Here is a 22864-nt window from a genome sequence, read left to right as displayed (position 1 = left end):
CATGACATCGGTGAAGGTGGGTAAATAGGGAGAGATTTAGAATTAGGAGAGAAGAATTTGTTTGAAGGAAACTGAAGCCAAAAAAAAAAGACCAAGAATGAAATCAGAAAAGAAGCACAACATTCACTGATTCGGAAAATCTAAAAAGTAAGCAATAGCTCATAAGGTTTCTAAGAAAAGGTGAGTCTCTGTGCCCAATATAAGGATGGTGGAGACCAAGGAAATGTAACCACTCATTCATTAAGAATACCCACTAATAACTAAATTAAATATAATAATAACTAAATTGAGGACAACCGTTTAGATTATGAGTAAAAATATTAGTGGAAATTAACAGTAAAAAAGAGCAGCTTATTTTTTTAATTATTAGCTGAGTCAAATAGCATTGAGCAGTGAGATTCTGATTTATCTAATAACCTATTTATTGATGATTACCTTCCCCTGAGATCAACTCAATTTATACACTAAACAATGTCTGCACCCTACCATGCTAACTAATCCTGCTTTAAACTACAGTTGTACCCTATGAGAAGTAAAAATGAAAACTAAGATAACTGCCCTCCTCTCCCCACAACCCCCCCCCCCCCATTTTACTTTGCCACATCCTATTTCCTAACTGGTAGTGGACTGAGGGGTGGAAATGGAAATATGCCTGAATGAACGCTGGGAACCTCCTGTTTGGACCACTCAAAATTTACCTTAACACACTTACCAACATCTCCATAAACATACAGGCCCCTTGGAGGTTTGCTCCTTGAAAAAAGCTGCAAATTAAAAACAAATTATAAATCTCTAACATGGAAATAATTAAATATCGTCATACACATAGTGTTCCTAACTGTCAAATACAGGACTAAAATGGGCTATGTACACAGTAAGTACAAAAAATTTGATGTAAAAGGCTACGAACCCCAACTTACATTTTAATATAGGAGGCAGAAATCATAGTAGCCCAGAGCAAGGGCTTTGAAGTCACACAACTTGAGTTTACATCCCCTACATCATTTAGGAACTATGTAATCTTCCCCCTCTTTCCTAAATGGGCTTCCCAAACAATAATTGCCTAGCTCATTCCCAGCAAGCAAGAGATCAGGAGAATTTTCCTAGAGACACTGAAGAGTCTCCAGAAAAAAAAAAAAAAAGAAAGAAAACAAACAAACAAAAACCTGAAGGTACTTATGTGTGGACTTGTCCCAAAGAAACAACTGGTCCCTGTTAGATCACCTTACGTAAAGCACACCAGTCAACCAACCTCTTATGATAAAGCCTTCAATTGGCTTGTTAGTATCTGAAAAGATTATAAAATGAACTGACACACAAGAATCAGTAGAAACTTAAAAAGGAAAACATCCAAGATGAAAGTTGGAGACCAGAACAAGGTACAGAGGGGATAAAAACTGAGAGGAAACAGGGCACCTGTGTGGCTCAGTCAGTTAAGCATCCACCTCTCGATCTCAGCTCAGGTCATGATCTCAGGGTCTGGGATCGAGCCCCACGTGGGGCTCCACAATCAGTACAGAGTCTGCTTGTCCCTCTCCCTCTGCTCCTCTCCCCACCCTTGCTCGTGCACATGCACTCTCTCTCTCCCTCCCTCTCAAATAAATAAATCTTTTAAAAATAAAACTGTAATCAATATAATTAATATGCTGGGGAAAATAAGAGAAGCTGTTAAAACTGTAAAGCAAGAATAAAACGCAATTTTGAAAAAGGAACATCAAGAACAAAAGAAAATTTTGAAATTTAAAATATGGTAGCAAGGGGATGCCTGGCTGGCAGTCAGTAGAGCATGTGACTCTTGATCTCAGGGTTATGAGTTCAAGCCCCATGTTGAGTGTAGAGATTACCTAAAAATAAAAAAATATTTCAAAAAATATGGTAGCAGAAATAAAATTTCAGAAAAAGGATTAGGAGACAAGCTTGAGGAAATATCTCAAAAAATACAACAAATGAACATCAACAAGAATAGATGGAAAATATAAAAAAATTACTGGATTAATTCATCAGGAGGTACAATATCTGACCAAAAAGGAATTCCAGAAAGAGGAAATAGAAGAAAAAAGAGAGGAGGAAGTTATCTAAGAAATAATGCAGATTTTTCTCAAATCTGAAGGACTTGATTTCTAGATTGGGAGGAAAGAGTAAGTACCTACCGCAGGAAGGGAAGTAAAACCTATACCAAGTCACAATCCTGAAATTTCAGATACCAGGGATATAAAGAACATCCTACAAATGTCCAAGGTGGCCTTTGGGGAGGATAACAAAGGGGTAGGGGAACAGGTCACAAACAACAGATAAAGACTTGAATAAGATTTGAGGGACAATGATTTCCAACCTAATCCATCCAATGTATCCAACAAGTATGAAAATGGACAACTGGCATTCCGTACATACAAGGTCTTAAAAACACCCTCCCCCAACAGAATAGGAACACCTCGCTCCAGGAAAGACACAGGATCCTGGGAAGGAAGCCCCGGTAAGAGAAGGGTTGCTCCAGAAGCCCAGAAGCACAAGCAGATCAAGAAAGCAATCAAGTCCAGACCGAAACAGGAAGATGGAGGGCTCCAAGGAAGAAACAAAAGGGAACTTCTCTTTGCCTGATATTATTATCAACCCAAATAACCATCCTAAATTTTGTTCCACTTAGAAGAGTCATCTTCAAACTCTGCAACAGCTCCTAGACACCTGTGTAAAAGCCAAGGTAAGCCAGGGCAGAGAGAATTCAGAGAGGGTCAAAGCAGAAAGAAGTGAATGCTATGCCACTTAGTACAAACCAGAGCAGTCAGGATTTTGGCAGAGAACATTCTCAAAGGCTTTGATATAATCTAGTACATAATGCTTTTGTTTTTTAATCTGTGGGTTCACTCCAACATACCTCAGAAACCTCTCTAGCTTTCCTGCTCCCCTTAGCTTTCTCTGTGAACCCAGCCCGACTCCAGCACGCCCCTTCCAGAAGAACCTTCCCCGTGGTTTAGGCAAAAGGACCTTCTTTGCTTTGATTCTGCCAGCTGGATGCCTTCCCTGTGTTCCTCTGCACATTAACTCTCCGTCTATTCTTAAATCTCCACGGAAAACAGATTCTACTCCTGCCAAAACCTCTTAATTTGTTTTGTTTTACAATCTTATATGAGCCATTCTTGCACACTGGTTATTCTATTTTCAACTTGCCAGAAAAAAGCATTATGCTCTTAAATAATTTTAGAACAGCTTCAAATTGGAAAACTTGCATAGAACCTCATAATCTCTAAGTATATTCTATGTATTAGAAATCTTTTGAAAGCAACACTCTGTATTCTGTGAAGTGTCAGAGCAATTCATAATTCTTTACAACACATTTTGCAGGAACAGTACCGGGTCTACTCTAGTACTATTCACATGATATCATCAATCTACGCTAAATAAATGAAGTTCGAGGCAAAAATTTAACAAAGATTGGGAAAAAAGATGACATGGCGAGAACTCAAATCAATGCTGCCCCAAAAAATAGCATTTGGTTCAATCTTCTGTTTTACTTACGTAAACACAACATATTTTGAAAAGAACATTTTAGCAAATATATTACACTAGATATTACATACATATTTTCTAATTCTATAACTATAATTATAATATATAACTATAATTTGTTAGATACCGTCTACCTAAACAATATATACTCCAATTATTTTCACTTTGAGAGGTAAGCTAATTTTCTTCTAATATATTTTCAGTCTACCAAAAATTACTGAAATTATTTCAAGGGATTTAAAAGTCTGTATTTTAGGGGGGAAATCAGAATTGAGTGACTAACAGGAAGGCTATAAAATGATCCTAAAGAAGTTTTAAAATTCTGTATTCATAGTAGTGAATTCAGGGAAGGTAAGGTTCACAGTTTTCTTCAAAATGACTAACCCACATCATTTACATGCTCCTAATTTACATTTTCTCACAATTTACCCTCTTTTTCAGTTCCATTAAATTTTCTTTCTTAATGTTTCAATTTCTAACATTTGTTCTTAGGCCTCAGAAAATTCCACCCTGGTATCATTCCTCCGTGCTAACACTCTCCATTTGCTTCTCCCCCACTGTCTTCTCCCTCCTGCTCTGCACCCCAGGAGGGCTACCCTTGCTGGCTGGCTGCTAACTGGCCTCAGCCCCTGGGACACACTACTTGCAGGAGATGGAAGCGGGGAGCAGAAAAAAAACGGGCCATTCCTTCCTGCTCCCTCCCTGCCTCGGGGATGTGTCTCTGGCAGAGCTGTATCCCTCCAGGACCATCAGTCAGGCCTCATGCCACAGCTCCAGCCCACTCCAGGCTCCCCCTTCAGCCCTCTCCCCCTTGTTTGCTGTCTTAAGCCTGCCCTGCCCATGACTAAGTCATCTTGATTCAGTCTTTATTTGAAACATCTGCTGTGAACAGTTTCTTGCCAAGGCTCTGATGCACACCCTACCCTTAAAATGCACACACTTAACACTAGACAAAGGCTTGAAACTCTGAACATGAACAAGTTTCTTCAGTGAACAGTTAGAGGATTTGCTATGTTAGCTGTATTCTTTGGAAATTTGTAAAGTAGGATGACAATACCATCTCTAATGGATTTTTGGTAAGGATCCAATAACAGTATATTATAGATCGTGCAGATGGTAAGTTTAAAAATGATGTTGGGAAGGTACTGGTAACCTATCACCTATCTCCACTGGTACAAAAGATAGAGCAGGAGAGGGGTGCCTGGGTGGCACAGCGGTTAAGCGTCTGCCTTCGGCTCAGGGTGTGATCCCGGCATTATGGGATGGAGCCCCACATCAGGCTCCTCCACTATGAGCCTGCTTCTTCCTCTCCCACTCCCCCTGCTTGTGTTCCCTCTCTCGCTGGCTGTCTCTCTGTCGAATAAATAAATAAAATCTTTAAAAAAAAAAAAAAAAAGAGCAGAAGAGCACTGGAATTGAACCCAAAAGATCTGGTTAAAAATGCTGGTTCTGCTACTTACTAGCTTTGTGACTCTGGGTAAGCCATATCAACTCTACAACCTGCCATTTCCTTATCTATTAGGTGCAGGGCAGAGCACAGGGGAGTTCCCACTCACTGCCCAGCTCTGTATAACTAATCACAAGGTCCACTCACTCATGCTGCAGACTGCAAACTTCATGTTTTACTGATATCTGTTCCCATCAAAACCAATGCACCATAAAAAAAAAGAAAGAAACATCACGCCCTGTGAGACACCTCTCTCAAAGATCCCAACACTAATATGCACTCAAGCTATTTTTTTATCTATTTAATAAACTCTATACCAAACACATAAAGAATACATTCAAGAATATGTAGCATGATTTCAAATATAGTCAATATGCTAAGCCATAAAGGAAACCTCAATAAATTCCAAAGAATTCGTGTACTCCAACCATAGTGTAATAAAATTAGAAATAAATGATGGAAGGATAGCTAAAAATAAGAAAAATCTCATACTAAGAGATCAACCCTCCCATCATGTTCACCCAGACTTCGGAATATTGCTGAAACAAGTCTGAAGAGCCCTTCAGAGTGTACCCTCTCCCCAGTCCCTTCCTATTGCCAACAATTCTGTTTCACTGGTTAGTTCATTCTCTGTTTCTACAATAATTCTCTGGAACCTTCTCAGCTCCCTTCAAGCTACACTACACTTCCCCTCATCACTTTCAGCAGATGTCTCCTACTTCTTAGAGAGAAAACAAAAGGCACTGGGGTAGAACTCCTTCAACTTCCTATATGAAATTGCAATTCCACCCATATCTGCATTCATTTTTTCCTCTCTCCCTCCTGTGACAAAGTAAGATGATTCCTCTTCCTATGTAACTTTCTATCAATTTCTGGATCTCAGTCCTCACACCCACCACCTTCCCAGGAACCATGCCTGACAAATTAATTAGTTTCACTTCTCTGGTAATCTTTTTCATCAACAGCTTTATAAACGTGTTCTTGTGAATTTATTTTTATAATCTTTAAGTGTAGTGTCTTATAAGCAAGACATAAACCCAAAAACTATAATGGAAAAGACTGAAACATTAAAAGCAGTGAAATTAAACATTTCTGTTGGGAAAAAATGCTAAGAACAGTAAAAAGGCAAGAAAAAAATCCTGCAACACTACAGACCAAGAATTTGTTTCCTAGAGTTTTTACAAACCCATAAGAAAACAAATACAAATGGCTTTAACATTTGAAAGAATACTTATTCTCCTTCACAATAAAAGAGGTGTGTTTTAAAATAACAATGAAATACTGCCATGACAAAAATCTAAAAGTCTGAGAGAATACAGTATTGTCAAAAATGTAAGGAGATAGGCAGGCTCATAAATTAGTAAGAATATGAATTTCTGTAATCTTTCTTTTTCATAGCACAGTGAATTTTAATGTCCTCCCTTTTGGGGAGGTCACACTGTACACCTTTGGAGATACCCCAAAAGTTGTCCAGTAATTCCACTTCTAGGTATTTAACCAAAGGAAATGAAAACACTAACTCAGAAAGGTTTCTGCACCCCCATGTTATTGCGGCCCTATTTACAACCACAAAGACATGAAAACAACCAAAGTGTCCACCAACTGAAAATGGATAAAGAAAATATATACACTGAGATATTCAGATATAAAAAAGAAGGAAATCTTGCCATTTGTAACAACCTGGACGGACCTTGAGGGCATTATACTAAGTGAAATAAATCCGGCAGAAAAAGACATATACTGGGGTGCCTAGCTGGCTCAGTTGGTGGAGCCTGTAACTGTTGATCTTGGGGTTGTGAGATCAAGCCCCACGCTGGGTGTAGAGATTACTTAAAATAAACTTTAAAAAAGAAAAAGAATATAATGAATACTATTACTTACCTCTGGAATCTAAAACAAAAACCAAAAACTAAAACTCCTAGAACTCTCTAGTCAGAGAGACTTCTCAAGTTTAGGAAACTTACTGTAATAACCTAAATCAGAAGGGAGGATAAGAAAAGCAGGTGTCAAAAGAATGTCATTAAAATTTTTTTGAACAATATGGCTAAACTATTGTCTAATAAAGAAATGTGCTGTGGGGTACCCTGGGTGGCACAGTCAGTTAGGCGTCTGACTCCTGGTTTTGGCTCAGGTCATGGTCTCAGGGTCATGAGATCAGGTTCTGCACTCAGTGCAGAGTCTTCTTGGGACTCCCCCTCTGTCCCTCCCCACCATACTTGGGCTCTCTCTCTCAAATAAATAAAAGAATAAATCTTGAAAAAAAAAAAAAAAAAAAGAACTGTCCTGATATCACCATTGTTTGGGGTCCTTGGCTGTTATGCATTTGGTGATACACTCCAAACCACTAAATTTAGTAAAATTTATGTTTTGAAGTTTATATACAGCATATAAAAGCCAATTTCCACCCAAAGAATCTTTTGAACATGGGGTTTACATTTTACTAATCATTATTCTATCAAAATTTTATGAGACACAATCAAATGCAAAGTGTGAATCCAAACACACACACACACACACACACAGAGTTAAAGGGATATTTAGGGAACAACTAAAAAAATTTAAATGTGGGCCTCATATTTAGGGTTGTGAGATAAAATATAGGATGCCCCGTTAAATGCAAATTTCAGATTATTATCAAATAACTTTTTAGTATATATATATATATATATATATATATATATATATATATCCCAAATATTACAAGAGAAATACATATACTAAAAAAGTATTATTTATCTGAAATTCAAACTTACCTGGACATCCTGTATTTTTCTTTGCTAAATCAGGCAACTCTATTTTAGATAATATTATTATATCAATGTTAAATTTCTTGGGTGTGATAATGGTAATATAGTTATGCCGGAGGATGTCCTTGTTAGGAAATACATAATATTTTTAAGGGTCATTATGTTATTATGTTGCAACTTAGGTGATTAAAGAAAAAAATATACATATATATATTCAGAGAGAAACGAATAGGGCAAAATGTTAAACATTCATGGATTTAAGTGTATTGTTGAAATTTTTCAAAATAAAACATTGGGGGGAGGGAATTTGATGAGTCCAATATGGCAGAGGAATAGGAGACCTTAGTTTCCTCTGGTCCCAGGATTTCAGCTAGATAGCTATCAAATCATTCTGAACACCTGTGAACTCAACCGGGGATCAAAAAATAGCTGCAACTCTACGAATAGAAAAGCAACCACTTTCTCAAGGTAGGAGGTGCCCAGAAGTGAACTGAGGCGATAAATGGATAGATAAACCCCTGGAGGTGGGGGAGCCTCCATCAGCAGCACTGGAAAGTAATACAGCAGCTGAGCGCAAAATCAGAACTTTTACAAGTCTGTTCCTGTGAGGGACAGCCCTGCCTGAAAGACGCTTAGGTGGTGAAGTGGGGCAGAATTCTAGGTGGAACAGTATGGTCTCAGGATCCCTGGGGACACAGGAAGACCGGGGATGCCTGAGCGCGGCAAAGTCCCCAGGCATCTGAGCAGGAAAGCCAGCTGTAATCAGTGAGCCCAGGAGTGGGCTCTCAGCTTACACCATAAACCACCAACCGGCATGCTGACATGACCGTTCTCTGAGCAGGGGCCCAGCAAGCAGCAGAACTACCATGAGAGCCCCCCTTCGACCCCCAGGGAGGAATGGCGCGGGTCTAGCCGCAGGAGTTTGCAGGGTTTAGAAAAACTTGGTCATAGGCTGGGTGAGCACGGAGTGTAGAGACTCCAGACTTTCAGCTCTGGGGCTGCAGACTGGGAGGCTGCCATTTTCCTTCTCATCCCCTAAAGAGGCTCAGAAAGCCTGCAGGGAACAAAAGCCACATAGAGCTATCTGGAATAGCATACTTAGCCTGGTCGCCCCCCCCTCCCCAAGGGTGGTGCAGTTCCACCTGGGGCAAAGACACCTGAGAATCAGCGCAATAGGCCCCTCCCCCAGAAGATTAGCAAGAATATCCAGCCCAGACCAAGTTTACTGATCACACAGAACTGCAAAACTCCAGTGCTAGGGGGAAAAAGTATATAGAATTCATAGGTTTTTCCCCATGATTCTTTAGTCCTTCAATTTTAATTTTTTTCTCTTTCCTTTTTCAACCAATTTATCAACTCTTTTTTTTATCTTTTTTTTCCCTTTTTATACTTACATCCTATCCTTTCATTGTATTTAATTTTATTCTTGTATATATAAGTTTTTCTTTCTTTACAATTTTGGGATGCAGTATCTTCTGACAAACAGACCAAAATATACCAAGAATCTAGTGTATTGCTCGTTCTCTTTACCCATCTGATCATATTCTTTTTTTTTGTTAATGTCTTTTTTAATTCCCATCTTTACACTTACATTCTATGCTTTTGATGTAATTAATTTTATTTTTGTATATATATATACACACATCTATACATACATATATATACATACATACATATACACATATATACATATATAAAAGTTTTTCTTCTAACAGACCAAAATATACTCAGGATAGAGTGTATTGCTCTGTTCTGTTCACCTGTTTATACTCCTTTTTTTTTGTCTTTTAATTTTCATTTTTACAGTTATGTTCTATACTTTCAATGTATTTAATTTTATTTTTCTACATACATAAGTTTTTCTTTCTTTATAATTTTAGGATCTAGTTTTCTAACAAACAGACCAAAATACACACAGGATCCAGTGTATTGCTCTGTTCTATTCACCCGTATGATTATATTCTTTTATTTTTTTATTTATTTTTTTTTTCAGTTTCAGGTCTCTTCTATTTGTTTCATATATATTTCTCTGGGGTCACCGTTGCCATTTTAGTATTTTGTTCTCTTGTTCATCCATTCTTCTCTGGACAGAATGACAAGGTGGAAAAACTCACCTCAAAAAAGAACAAGAGGCAGTATTGACTGCCAGGGAGCTAATCAGTATGGATATAAGTAAGATGTCTGAACTAGAGATCAGCATAACGATTTTAAAGATACTAGCTAGGCTTGAAAAAAAGCATAGAAGACACTAGAGAATTCCTTTCTGGAGAAATAAAAGAACTGAAATCTAATCAAGTTGAAATCAAAAAGGCTATTAATGAGATGCAATAAAAAATGGAGGCTCTAACTGCTAGGACAAATGAGGCAGAAGAGAGAATTAGTGATATAGAAGACAAAATGATGGAGAATAAAGAAGCTGAGGAAAAGAGAGATAACTACTGAGTCACAAGGGGAGAATTCAAGAGATAAATGATAACATAAAGCAAAACAATATTGGGATAATTGGGATTCCACAAGAGGAGGAAAGAGAGAGGGGGGGGCAGAATGTATGTAGGAGGAAATTACAGCAGAGAACTTCCCTAATCTGGGGAAGGAAACAGGCATTAGGTCCAGGAGGCACAGAGAACCCCCTTCAAAATCAATAAAAATAGGTCAATACCTCGACACAGAATAGTGAAACTTGCAAATCTCAGAGACAAAGAGAAAATCCTAAAAGCAGCTCAGGACAAGAGGTCCATAACCTATAAGGGAAGAAACATTAGACTGTCAGCAGACCTATCCACAGAGACCTGGCTGAATGATATATTCAGAGTGCTAAATGTGAAAAATATGTAGCCAAGAATACTCCATCCAGCAAAGATGTCACTCAAAACAGATGGAGAGATAAAAAGCTTCCAGGACAAACAAACTAAAAGAATGCGATCACTAAACCAGCCCTGCAAGAACTATTAAAGGAGATCCTTTAAGTAAAAAGAGAGCCCAAAAGTAACATAGACCAGAAAAGAACAGAGACAATATAGAGAAATAGTGACTTTACAGGTAATACAACAGTACTAAATTCATATCTTTCAATAGTTACTCCAAATGTAAATGGGCTAAATGCCCCCAATCAAAAGACACAGGTATCAGATTGGATAAAATAGCAGGACACATTGATTTGCTGTCTGCAAGAGACTCATTTTAGACCCAAAGACACTCCAGATTGAAAGTGAAGGGGTGGAAAAATCATTTATCATGCTATTTGCTAATGGAGAGCAAAAGAAAGCTGGGGTAGCAATCCTTATCTCAGACAAATTAGATTTTTTTAAAAGATTTTATTTATTTATTTGACAGAGAGAGAGGCAGCAGGAGAGGGAACACAAGCAGGGGGAGTGGAAGAGGGAGAAGCAGGCTTCCCGCTGAGCAGGGAGCCCGATGCGGGGCTCGATCCCAGAATGCTGGGATCATGACCTGAGCTGAAGGCAGGTGCTTAACGACTGAGCCACCCAGGCGCCCAAGACAAATTAGATTTTATTTTTTTATTTATTTATTTTTTAAAGATTTTATTTATTTATTTGACACAGAGAGAGGCAGCCAGCAAGAGAAGGAACACAAGCAGGGGGAGTGGGAGAGGAAGAAGCAGGCTCCCAGCAGAGGATCCTGATGTGGGACTTGATCCCCGGACTCTGGGATCACGCCCTGGGCCAAAGGCAGACGCTTAACGACTGAGCCACCCAGGCGCCCAAGACAAATTAGATTTTAAACCAAAGACTGTAATAAAAGATGAGGAAGGACACTGTATCATAATCAAAGGGTCTATCCAACAAGATCTAACAATTATAAATATTTATGCCCCTAACATGGGAGCAGCCAATTATATAAACCAATTAATAACAGAATTAAAGAAACACATCAATAATAGTACAATAATTATAGGGGACATTAACATCCCACTCACAGCAATGGACAGATTATCTATGTAGAAGGTCAACAAGGAAACAAGGGCTTTAAATGACTCACTGGATCAGATGGACTTAACAGATATATTAAGAGCATTTCATCCTAAAGCAGCAGAATACATATGCTTTATGAGTGCATGTGGAACATTCTCCAGAAACGGTCACAAATCAGACCTCAACTGGTGAGAGAAGACTGAGATCATACTATTCATGTTTTCAGACCACAATGCTATGAAACTTGAAGTCAACCACAAGAAAAAATTTGGAAGGACCACAAATACATAGAGGTTAAAGAACATTCTATTAAAAAATGAATGGGTTAACCAGGAAATTAAAGAAGAATTTTAAAAATTCATGGAAACAAATAAAAATGAAAACAGAACTGTTCAAAACCTTTGGGATGCAGCAAATGCATCCTAAGAGGGAAGGATATAGCAATACAAGCCTTTCTCAAGAAACAAGAAAGGTCTCAAATACACAACCTGACCTTACACCTAAAGGAGCTGGAGAAAGAAGAGCAAATATATCCTAAACCAAGCAGAAGAGAATTAATAAAGATTAGAGCAGAAATAAATGAAATCAAAACCAAAGAACAGAACACATCAACAAAACTAGGAGCTGGTTCTTTTAAAGAATTAATAAGATTGATCAACCCCTGGCCAGACTTATCAAAAAGAAAAGAGAAAGGACCCAAATAAATAAAATCATGAATGAAAGAGGAAAGATCACAACCAACACTGAAGAAATACAAATAATTATAAGCACATATTATGAGCAACTATATGCCAACAAATTAGGCAACCTGAAAGAAATGGATGCATGCCTAGAGACTTATAAACTACCAAAACTGAAACAGGAAGAAACAGAAAACCTGAACAGACCCAAAACCAGCAAGAAAATTGAATAACCAAAAATCTCCCAACAAACAAGAGTCCAGGGCCAGATGGCTTCCCAGGGGAATTCTACCAAACATTTAAAGAAGAATTAATACCTATTCTTCTGAAGCTGTTTCAAAAAACAGAAATGGAAGGAGAACTTTCAACCTCATTCTATGAGGCCAGCATTACCTTGATCCCAAAGCCAGAAAAAGACCCCACCAAAAAGAATTACAGGCCAATATCCCTGATGAACATGGATGCCAAAATTCTCATCAAGATATCAGCCAATAAGATTCACCATGACCACGTGGGATTTATTCCTGGGCTGCAAGGGTGGTTCAACATCTGCAAATCAATCAAGGTGGTACACTACACTAATAAAGGACAAGAACCATGTGATCCTCTCAATACATGCAGAAAAACACCTGACAAAGTACAGCATCCTTTCTTGATTAAAACTCTTCACGGTGTAGAGATAGAGGAAACATACCTCAATATCATAAAAGCCACAATATGAAAAGCCTACAGCGAATACCATTCTCAATGGGGGAAGACTGAGAGCTTTTCCCTTAAGGTCAGGAACACGGCAGGGATGGCCCCTCTCACCACTGTTGTTCAGCACAGTATTGGAAGTCCTAGCCTCAGACAACAAAAAGAAATAAAAGGCATCCGAATCAGCAAAGAAGTCAAATTCTCACTCTTTACTGATGACATGATACTGTATCTGGAAAACCCAAAAGACTCCACTCCAAAATGGCTGGAACTCACAGGAATTCAGCAAAGTGACAGGATATAAAATCAATGTACAGAAATCAGTTGCATTTCTACACACTAACAATGAGACAGAAGAAAGAGGATTTAAGGAATAGATCCCATATACAATTGCATCAAAAAACGTAAGATACCTAGCAATAAACCTAACCAAAGAGGCAAAGGTTCTGTACTCAGAAAGCTATAGAACACTCATGGAAGAAATCGAGGAAGACACAAAGAAACGGAAAAACATTCCATGCTCATGGATTAGAAGGACAAATATTGTTAAAATGTCTATGCTACACAGAGCAATCTACACATTCAATGCAATCCCCATCAAACTACCATCAACTTCTTCCACAGAGGTGGAACAAATCATCTTAAAAATTTGTGGGGAACCAGAAAAGACCCCAAATAGCCAAAGGAATGTTGGAAAAGAAAACCAAAGCTGGCGGCATCACAGTTCCGGACTTCAAGCTCTATTACAAAGCTGTAATCATCAAGACAAGATAGTAGTGGCATAAAAACAGACACACAGATGAATGAAACAGAATTGAGAACCCAGAAATGGACCCTCAATTCTGTGGTCAACTAGTCTTTGACAAAGCAGGAAAGAATATCAGAAAAATCAGAAAAAAGACAGTCTCTTCAATAAATGGTGTTGGGAAAATTGGACAGCCACATGCAGAAGACTGAAACTGGACTGTTTCCTTACACCATACACAAAAAAGACTCAAAATGGATGAAAGACCTAAATGTGAGACAGGAATCCATCAAAATCCTAATGGAGAACACAAGCAACCTCTGTGACCTCAGCCACAGCAACTTCTTGCTAGACACGCCTCCAAAGGCAAGGGAAACAAAGGCAAAAATGACCTATTGGGACTTCATCAAGATAAAAACTGTTTGCACAGCAAAGGAAACAGTCGACAAAACCAAAAGACAACTGACAGAATGGGAGAAGATATCTGCAAATGTGATCAGATAAAGGGCTAGTATCCTAGATTTATAAAGAATTTCTTCAAACTCAACACACCCAAAAAGCAAATAATCCAGTCAAGAAATGGGCAGAAGACATGAACAGACATTTCTCCAAAGAATACATACAAATGGCCAACAGACACATGAAAAAACGTTCAACATCACTCGGCATCAGGGAAATACAAATCAAAACCACAATGAGATCCCACTTCATACTGGTCAGAATGGCTAAAATTAACCACTCAGGAAACTACAGATGTTGGCAAGGATGCAGAGAAAGGGGAACTACACTATTGATGGGAATGCAAACTGGTGCAGCCACTCTGGAAAACAGTATGAAGGTTCCTCAAAAAGTTGAAAACAGAGCTACCCCATGACCTAGCAATTGTTCTAGTAGGGATTTACCCCAAAGATACAAATTTGGTGATCAAATGGGGCATCTGTACCCCAATGTTTACAGCAGAAATGTCCACAATAGCTAAAATATGGAAAGAGCCCAGATGTTCATCAACAGAGGAATGGAAAAAGAAGATGTGGAATATTACAACGGAATATTACTCAGCCATCAAAAGAAATGAAATCTTGCCATTTGCAACTATGTGGATGGAACCAGAGGGTATTATGGTAAGCAAAATAAGCCAAGTGAGAGAAAGACAATTATCATATGATTTCCCTCATATGAAATCTGAGAAACAAAATTTAAGAAACAAAACAGGATCATAGGGGAAGAGAGGAAAAAATAAAACAAGACAAAATCAGAGAGGGAGACAAACCATAAGAGAACTCTTAGTCATAGGAAACAAAGTGAGGGTTGCTGGAAGGGAGGGGGGTTGAAGGATGGGATTACGGGATGATGGACATTAAAGAGGGCACATGATGTAATGAGTATTATATAAGACTGATGAATCACTGACCTCTACCTCTGAAATTAATAATACATTTTATGTTAATTAATGAATTTAGACAAAAATACATATAAAAGAAAAAAAAGTTGGGGAGAAATGTGGTAATTAATTACTAAATTGCTTTTACTTTTTTTGGTGATTGCTTTCACTTTTGAATTAAGTCTAAAATTATTCTAAAAGTATCTGCATATTTACATTTTAGATGAGTGCTTTCGAAACTGCTGCCAAAAGTAGTCCTTTTACTGCTGCAAAGTAAACATTTGTCATCCTCATTCCGAATATTTTGATTTAATCATTTTAACTTATGTTTTGTTTTATATTAAAATTTTAGCATTAAATGTAATCCAAGGTGACTCCCATCAAACTTATAAATTGAAACAGCATGTCCTCCACCCTTCCAGGTTACTATCCACCTGCTACTCCAGCATAATTTCCATTAGGACAATTAGATAATAAGGGTGGTGCTTGAAAATAAAAAGGGCTGTTTTCAATTTGTTTAAAATGCAGGAATACTACTTACTTTTCCTGTTTCTCCCCACTCCCCTCATCATTCCATTATTATCTCCAAAAATGTTAGAATCAGAGACAATGATTCCAGCTGGAATGCTGAGCATAATTACATCTTTTAAAAACTAGCATTATATCATTCTCAACATGGACCACTTTCTGATAAAAGTAGATCACTTCAGGTTTCTAAGAAGATCTTTAAAAACTAAAAGACTGAACTACATGTTAGCACCCATAAATTCTCTTTAAATAAAAATCTTTTTTTAAATGCCTTCAGCTGAATTGCAAAAGAACCCTCATAACCTAAAGTACACCAATTTGTTCAGTTTACTAGTATAATTAAGGCTATTTAAGTATCTAAACAACTAGCAAGTGTGTATAGTGGGTGAGCTTAAATCTCTTGAACAACTAGCAAAAGAAATGGCTCAATTTCTGATTATAACAGAGTTTGAAGATGCAAATGACTTTTTAATGCCTCATGTATTCAAGCAACAAGCATTTATGAGTGTTCATATGTGCCTCTAGAAGATAAACGGCAGGAGGCAATTTCTTCAGCATATCTCCCATGTTAACTCACTCCTAACTGATACTCTGATTCTGGACTGGCTTAGACAAACGCTAGGTGTGATCTATTCCAGTCCACTACTAGTTCAGATGGATCTCCAAGACATAAGCATATCTCAAACCAATCGGAATTCATAAAGAGAAAAAGATGTGAAAAATACCCCTCATTCAGAACCTGGTTGAGGTTTTGAATTTGAGGAATTAAAGTGACCTTCCAGGCTTCTCCTGGATTATCAAAACACTGATGCTACAAAGGGAATGAGAACACAAACACATCTACAGAGAGGCAAATGGTTATAGAAACTCACAGAGACACCAACACTCTCACACAGACACACGGATAGGCTGACAGCAGAGAAGGTGACAGCCTTCAGAGTCAGCAGAGATCGTTTTGTGAATCTTCAGTGATGGCTTTGTTTTTCATTTTTCATTTATTCTGCAAGCATGGATTGAAAACTGAGTACCTACTTTGTACCAGGCAGTAAGCCTTGCTCTGCAGACCTAAAAGACCCAGAAAACAAAGTATTTACGAAAGGAGTATGTGGTCACCAGGTGAGCAATATGAGATAAATAAGATAAAAGGATGAAGTGAGGGGCAGCCTTGGCAGACCCAGAGGCAAGAGAAGGTCCTGGTCTTGTCAAGAATCTTCAAGTGGTTTGTCACAGCTGGAGCTTTGATTAAAAGCAGAGAACTAAGACAGATGAAGCTGGCAAGAGGCAGGGACCAGATTCTCAGGACCTTCTAGAACACACTAATGAGTTTGTTCTTCCACCTGAGGGTACTGAAAAGTCCTAGGCAGGAGAATGGAACAATCAGATTATGCGTTAGAAGTACTGGTCTTGATACACTGGAGAATACACTGAATGGTAGAAAACTATAGGCAAGGACACCGCCACTCCCAACTGCTCCACGGACAAGGCATTTCTGGTTGCCAGGTAGAAGTGTGGTCCAGGGACGTCTGGGTGGCTCAGTCGGTTAAGCATCTGCCTTCAGCTCAGGTCATGATCCCAGGGTCCTGGGATGGAGTCCTGCATCGGGCTCCTTGCTCAGCAGGAAGCCTGCTTCTCCCTCTGCCTGCTGCTCCCCCTACTCTCTCTCTCTGACAAATAAACAAATAAAATCTTTAAAAAAAAAAAGTGTGGTCCAGGAATAAATACTTGTGGCAGCATTTGTGTGGTTCACTGGGGCAAAGGCAACTGAAGGCAGCCCTGTGGTGGTATCTGTTGTCATGAAGCACGTATAGATGGCCTTGGAACTATGCTTTAAGCTTCTCTTAGAGAAAATGTACATGATACAGCAGTGTGGCTTGAAACATGTGTTCAGATCCTAGTATCTGCACATTTCCATGAAAGATGCGGGCATGGGTTGCAACTGCTCAGTTTTTCTTCTATCACCTATTTCAGAATAAAGGCTTTCACTCAGTCAAAAAAAAATGTGTAAAGCAAAATCCACTTATTTTTCAACTTAAACTAAATGAAGGCAAATATCTAATTCTGGAAAGGCTTAATATTGTTAAAAGGGAATAACTTCTTAGAGTTATCCTTCAAAGATGCTACCTTCACAGAGAATCTTCAGGAACAGCAAATGTGAAAGCAAGTAGTGAAGAGCTTCAGAGAGACAACTCTGAACTTCAGGCTGAAATAGATTTTATGGGAAAACAACTGAAAATAAAAGGAAAATCTAAACAATTCAGCACCAGATTGACTGGTGACTTTACAGGGAGAATGAAATCACTAGAACACAAATCAAAATCTATCACATCATGTGGCTTTCCTGATTAGAGTGTGCCCTTCACCCAAAGGTAAGCCTTCATCTGCAAAGAGATGTCTCACCACTACTCAGATTCTCACCCTTGCTACCATGCTTCCCTCCCCACTGCTTCCCCCAAATCAAAGGCCTTGTTGCCAGTGTATCTAAGTGAACAATTCTTAAAATGGAGACCTGTTTTCTTACTCCATGAATACTTTCTGCCAAGAGATTTTTCTAGCCTACCATCTCTCCATCCTGATTTTCCTTTTCTATGTGCTGAATTTCCCCCTATAATCCCCACATACTGAAAATGATAGGATTGCCTTTAGGTTTCATTCAGTCTTCACACAAGTCTACTGAACATTCTGAATCTGAGAAGAAATCTGAGACTTTTTTGGTCTCTCTTCAAACTTAATTTTGAATTCTCAACTTTAGTTTCAAAAATTGCTATTATTTAATAGCACAAATGGAAGCTTTATAGAATGGTTCTCAGAAGTGTTTTATGAAGTGCTTAATTATTAATCTTATCAAGTGCATTATTTACATTTTATTCTCTGTAGATAGTAAATATTGCATTTAACGGTAATATTTAATAATGATTACAGGAATACTACTAAATTTATTTAATACTGAAAGTCACATCACCAATTCAGAAACTGGAAACATGGTAAAGCCAGTATCATATGCCTATAGTAGTATCTTCACTTATTTTAATAACACAAATGTGAAAGTAATTTGAACATATTTTAATTGGCATATTTTTAAACATGTTGAACACAGTATTTTAAATATAGTTAATATTGATCCTTCTCAGGAGTACATAGTTAATACATATAAACTTAAATATATAAATTTGTACCATATATTTTTTTGTGGGCTTTAATGCTGTTGATTTTAATGTATATATCCACATTTGGAATCTGGTCCTTCAAGAGTAAATCAATAGTACTTCGGATTTACAAAGTTTCTTTATAATTGAGTTAGAACTGTAAGTCCCAAGTGAAGGAGTAATACAGAATAAATTTAAAATCCTTTTATTTAGTCAGCCCTCAAAGACTGTTCCCATATGCATTTCATACCCACCTGAATTTTTATTTAATTCACTGAGTTGTAACTGTTTATGATCACTCCCTCTACTGAACAAGGTATGACTGAAATCTGAAACCATTATTCTTATTTACATCTTTATCCTTGGCTTCCATCATGAAGCCTAGCACATAGTGAGGACCAACTCTCTTTTTGTTGAATTGAATTTATATATAACAATTCAGTGTCCTCCAATAAGCAGAGAGATACATTTTCTAGCTAAGAATGATAGACTTTTCTATAAAACTAAAAATCATTTGCTTTTCCCAGCTACACAACAGAACTACTTTCCCCAGTGTCCACTGAGAAGACTTATTAATTCTCCTTTAGAAGACAAGAAAACACTTGGCTCATTATTTCCCCAGTACTTGAAATGGGTACTTTACTTGAAAAAGACAAAACATAACTGAAAATAAGGGCAGATTAAATCCAATATTAAATGAACACATAACTACACATATAGAACTCAGAAACATCAGTCATTCACGAAGAAGATTTAAGGCCAAGAAAATTAGCTTATGAAATTTCAGAAAAAAATGTCCATTGCTAAGAAGTTTAAGGTACTTTCTACGCCTTTCTGAACTCTGTGATAATAGTTCCCCTTCCTCAATCTGTTTGTAAGAAGCAAATGATGAACAAGTCTAAAGTTACATTATCAAGTTGTAATTTCCTCAAAATAAATTAAAATAACCTGTTGAAATATCTAACAATTACACTTAAAAATATTTTTACTATAGAATACAATAAACAGGGTAAATTGGATAGAATATCAAATAACTGGTTACCTACCACCCAGCTTTATCAAATCTTTTTATTTTGACATACTGATTCCAAAATTTAAGTAGTAAAACATTAGATATAGCTGAAGTCTCCCTTTGCGTCCTATTCCCTCAGAGTTAACAAACCTGATTTTGAAATCATCCCATGCTATGCAACATTCCATTTTAGAAATACATTCTGATTTATTTATCCATTTTTGTGGCATCTGCTAGTAATTATCCCAAAACAGACTCTTCATCCACTCTTCTACCGTTTTTTTTTCTATTTTTATAGTTCTTTACACATTCCAGATAACAATCCACAGTCAATTATTTCTGATGCAAATATTTTCCCCAGTTCTGCCTTTTCACTTTTCCTATGATGCTTTTTCTTGGCTAGAAGTTTTAAATTTTAGTATAACCCCATGTATCCATCTTTACCTTCATAATTTAGGCTGTCATATCTTTTTTTTTTTTTTTTTTTTTGAGAGAGAGAGAGAGAGAGCAAGTGAGTGAGCGAGCAGGAGCTGGGAGAGGAACAGAGAGAGAGCAACAAGCAGACTCCGCACAAAGCGTGCAGCCCAACGCAGGGCTCGATCCCACAACCCTGAGATCATGACCTGAGCCAAAATCAAGAGTCAGATGCTTAGCCAACTGAACCACCCAGGCACCCCTAGGCTTTCATATCTTGTATAATAAATTCTTCCTTTTCCCAGTTTCATAAAGATACTCCTCTATATTTTCTTCAAGAAATGTAAGTACAGGACATTAATTCTAAGTAATTTATGTTTATGTTTAGAGAAAAAAGTACCTAATTTTATTTTACTTTTCACATAATCAGTTGTCTCATCCCTATTTATTGACTAGACCATCTTTTTCCCCACTGATTTTCAGTGCCACTTCAATGGTGTATCAAGTTTTCATGCAAGTTCCGAACTTTCTACTTTGTCTTATTTGTCTGTCTATATAATGGAACACCGAGTGGTTCTACTGACTAGAGGCAGGGATATATAAAGACAAGTAATGGGAAATTAGATTGGAAAGCTAGACTAAGACTAGGTACAGTTCAAGTAGGGTCATGAATATAATTAATGGTCTCCCAACAGCCTTCAAAATCTGGTCAGACAGCAGTTATCTACAGCAGGAGTCAGCAAATCAGGGCCTGTGGGCCAAACTCAGCCTGAAACCTGTTTTTGTAAATAAATATTTGCTGGAGTACATTTATTTATGTATTTCTGTGGCTGCTTTGACTACAATGGTAGAACTGAGTAGTTGGGACAGAGATCATATCGCCCCTTAAGCCTAAAAGGTTTCCCATATGGTCCTTTAAAGAAAATATTTACCAACCCCTGATGTAAAGATCTGACTATAATCTCAGCACAGATTCCATAGTACAGATGCCTCTATATAATTTTGCTTTCATAACCAAAGTAGTCAGCTTTGGTCGATAAAGACAGAAAAAATTCCAATCCTAAACATTATGAAATAGGGCTATAGCCCTTCCTTTAAATTCATTTCAAAAGACTTACTAAAGATATTCTCATCTATGTTGATGGCATAATTTCACCTTAGGAATTACGACAAAACTTAAAATGTAATTGAATACATTGGTTAATTATTCTGGGGATGGAAATAGGCCTATCACACTGTTTCTCAAATTTCAGACTTTAAATGAGTCTGGGATGTGTTAGTTCTCAAAAAACAATGTAGTTTGACTCCTGATCTCACTTCTTACAGACAATGCCATCATTGGGTTAGGACATAATGCTTTTGTTTCAGTTGTCATAAAAATTTGATATAAGAAACATTCATTTAAAAGTACTCCTAGTCTTGAGGTGCCTAGGTGGCTCAGTTGGTAGAGCATGTGACTCTTGACCTCATTAGATATAGATACTTAAATAAATTTTTAAAAAATCCTGGTCTTTAATAAAACTGTAGCTATAGATATTGTCCATTTTGTATTCAACATTATTTATGATTTTCTAATGGATAAAGGGATCAGGGAAACTTTACCCAAATCATGCTGCTCAACCTACTTTACCCATGGGAAATTCCAGTTCTAAGAAGGAATGGAGAGAAGAAGTGCTCAGTCCCTTAGGTGGAAGAGAGAATGGAAGAACTGAGGAAAAACAACAAATAGCTTAGTTCTGGATTAATAACTAAAGGGATTTAGACTAGGCCTCCCACATCTCCTAGAAGGCCACAGCTAGCATTCCAGGTATCCCGTTCATAGCCTCCAGGTGCTAGAAGCCGGGACAAGGAAAGCATCAAGACCTTAGATTAGCTGGCTTTAAAGGCAGGGCAGGTCTTTTCTATGTGATACACACATCATTTTTGGGAGGCTAAGGAGAACTATCCAAATAAAAGATGATAGGATGTAAAAGGAAGTTGGAAATAATTTCTCATTAGGGAAAAACTGAAAATTATTTTGTAGAGAGCAGGAGGAAAAGGAAAGGAATACAATGCCTTCCACTCCTATTCCCAAGTCTCCTGGGCTATGATGTTGCCTCCCAAAAGATGGAAAAACCTGGCTGCCTCTATAGTCCTGATTAACGGAAACAGACTTGCAGAGTAGCTCCACACTCTGATTCTCTCCCTCCCTGACTCTAGAAATGCTTGATTTGGCTGTGTGAAAGTAATTCTAATTATAGTGATTTACATGAACTACTTACCAGTTATGCCTAATTACCTCACAGCACAATAACAATTATGCATACATTACATGTGTCAGATTAACCTGGTTGTAAGTTTTATTTGATAACAAAGGTAAAGCGTTCAGAAATGCTCATTCCTCAGAGTTTGTTGCTTCTAAAGCATGGTCATCTGCTCATAACTTCTTCAAATTTTTATTAGAGAAAACACTGTTATACAGGTAGGGGAAAAGCAACCTAATAGACTGCCACCAGTTTTATTCTCATCAATAATTCAGACATTTTTGTGAAAGTGCTTTTTATATTATAGTGTGGCCTTACAGCAAGTTTCTTAGAAGTACAATGAAAAAAAAAAAACATTCACTATAATGAATGTTTAAATATCTGCATTAAAA

General features: G+C 37.6%; 1 protein-coding gene across 5 annotated transcripts in view; it reads right to left on the bottom strand.

The window, feature by feature from the left end:
• The window catches only part of AFG1L (AFG1 like ATPase), a 231256-nt gene that overhangs the window by 148073 nt on the left and 60319 nt on the right, over positions 1 to 22864 (bottom strand). For all 5 annotated transcript variants that reach the window (XM_045806940.2, XM_087865364.1, XM_045806943.2 and 2 more), the window contains one exon: positions 713 to 764. In XM_045806940.2, coding sequence (XP_045662896.1) covers positions 713 to 764 — 52 coding nt within the window. The remainder of the gene's footprint in view (positions 1 to 712; positions 765 to 22864) is intronic.

This window comes from Ursus americanus, chromosome 11, assembly GCF_024610735.1.
Source record: "Ursus americanus isolate L20-20 chromosome 11, mUrsAme1.1.p, whole genome shotgun sequence".
NCBI lineage: Eukaryota > Metazoa > Chordata > Mammalia > Carnivora > Ursidae > Ursus > Ursus americanus.
The sequence above is the reverse complement of the archived record's forward strand: the minus strand, read 5'-3'. Positions and strand labels throughout refer to the sequence as shown.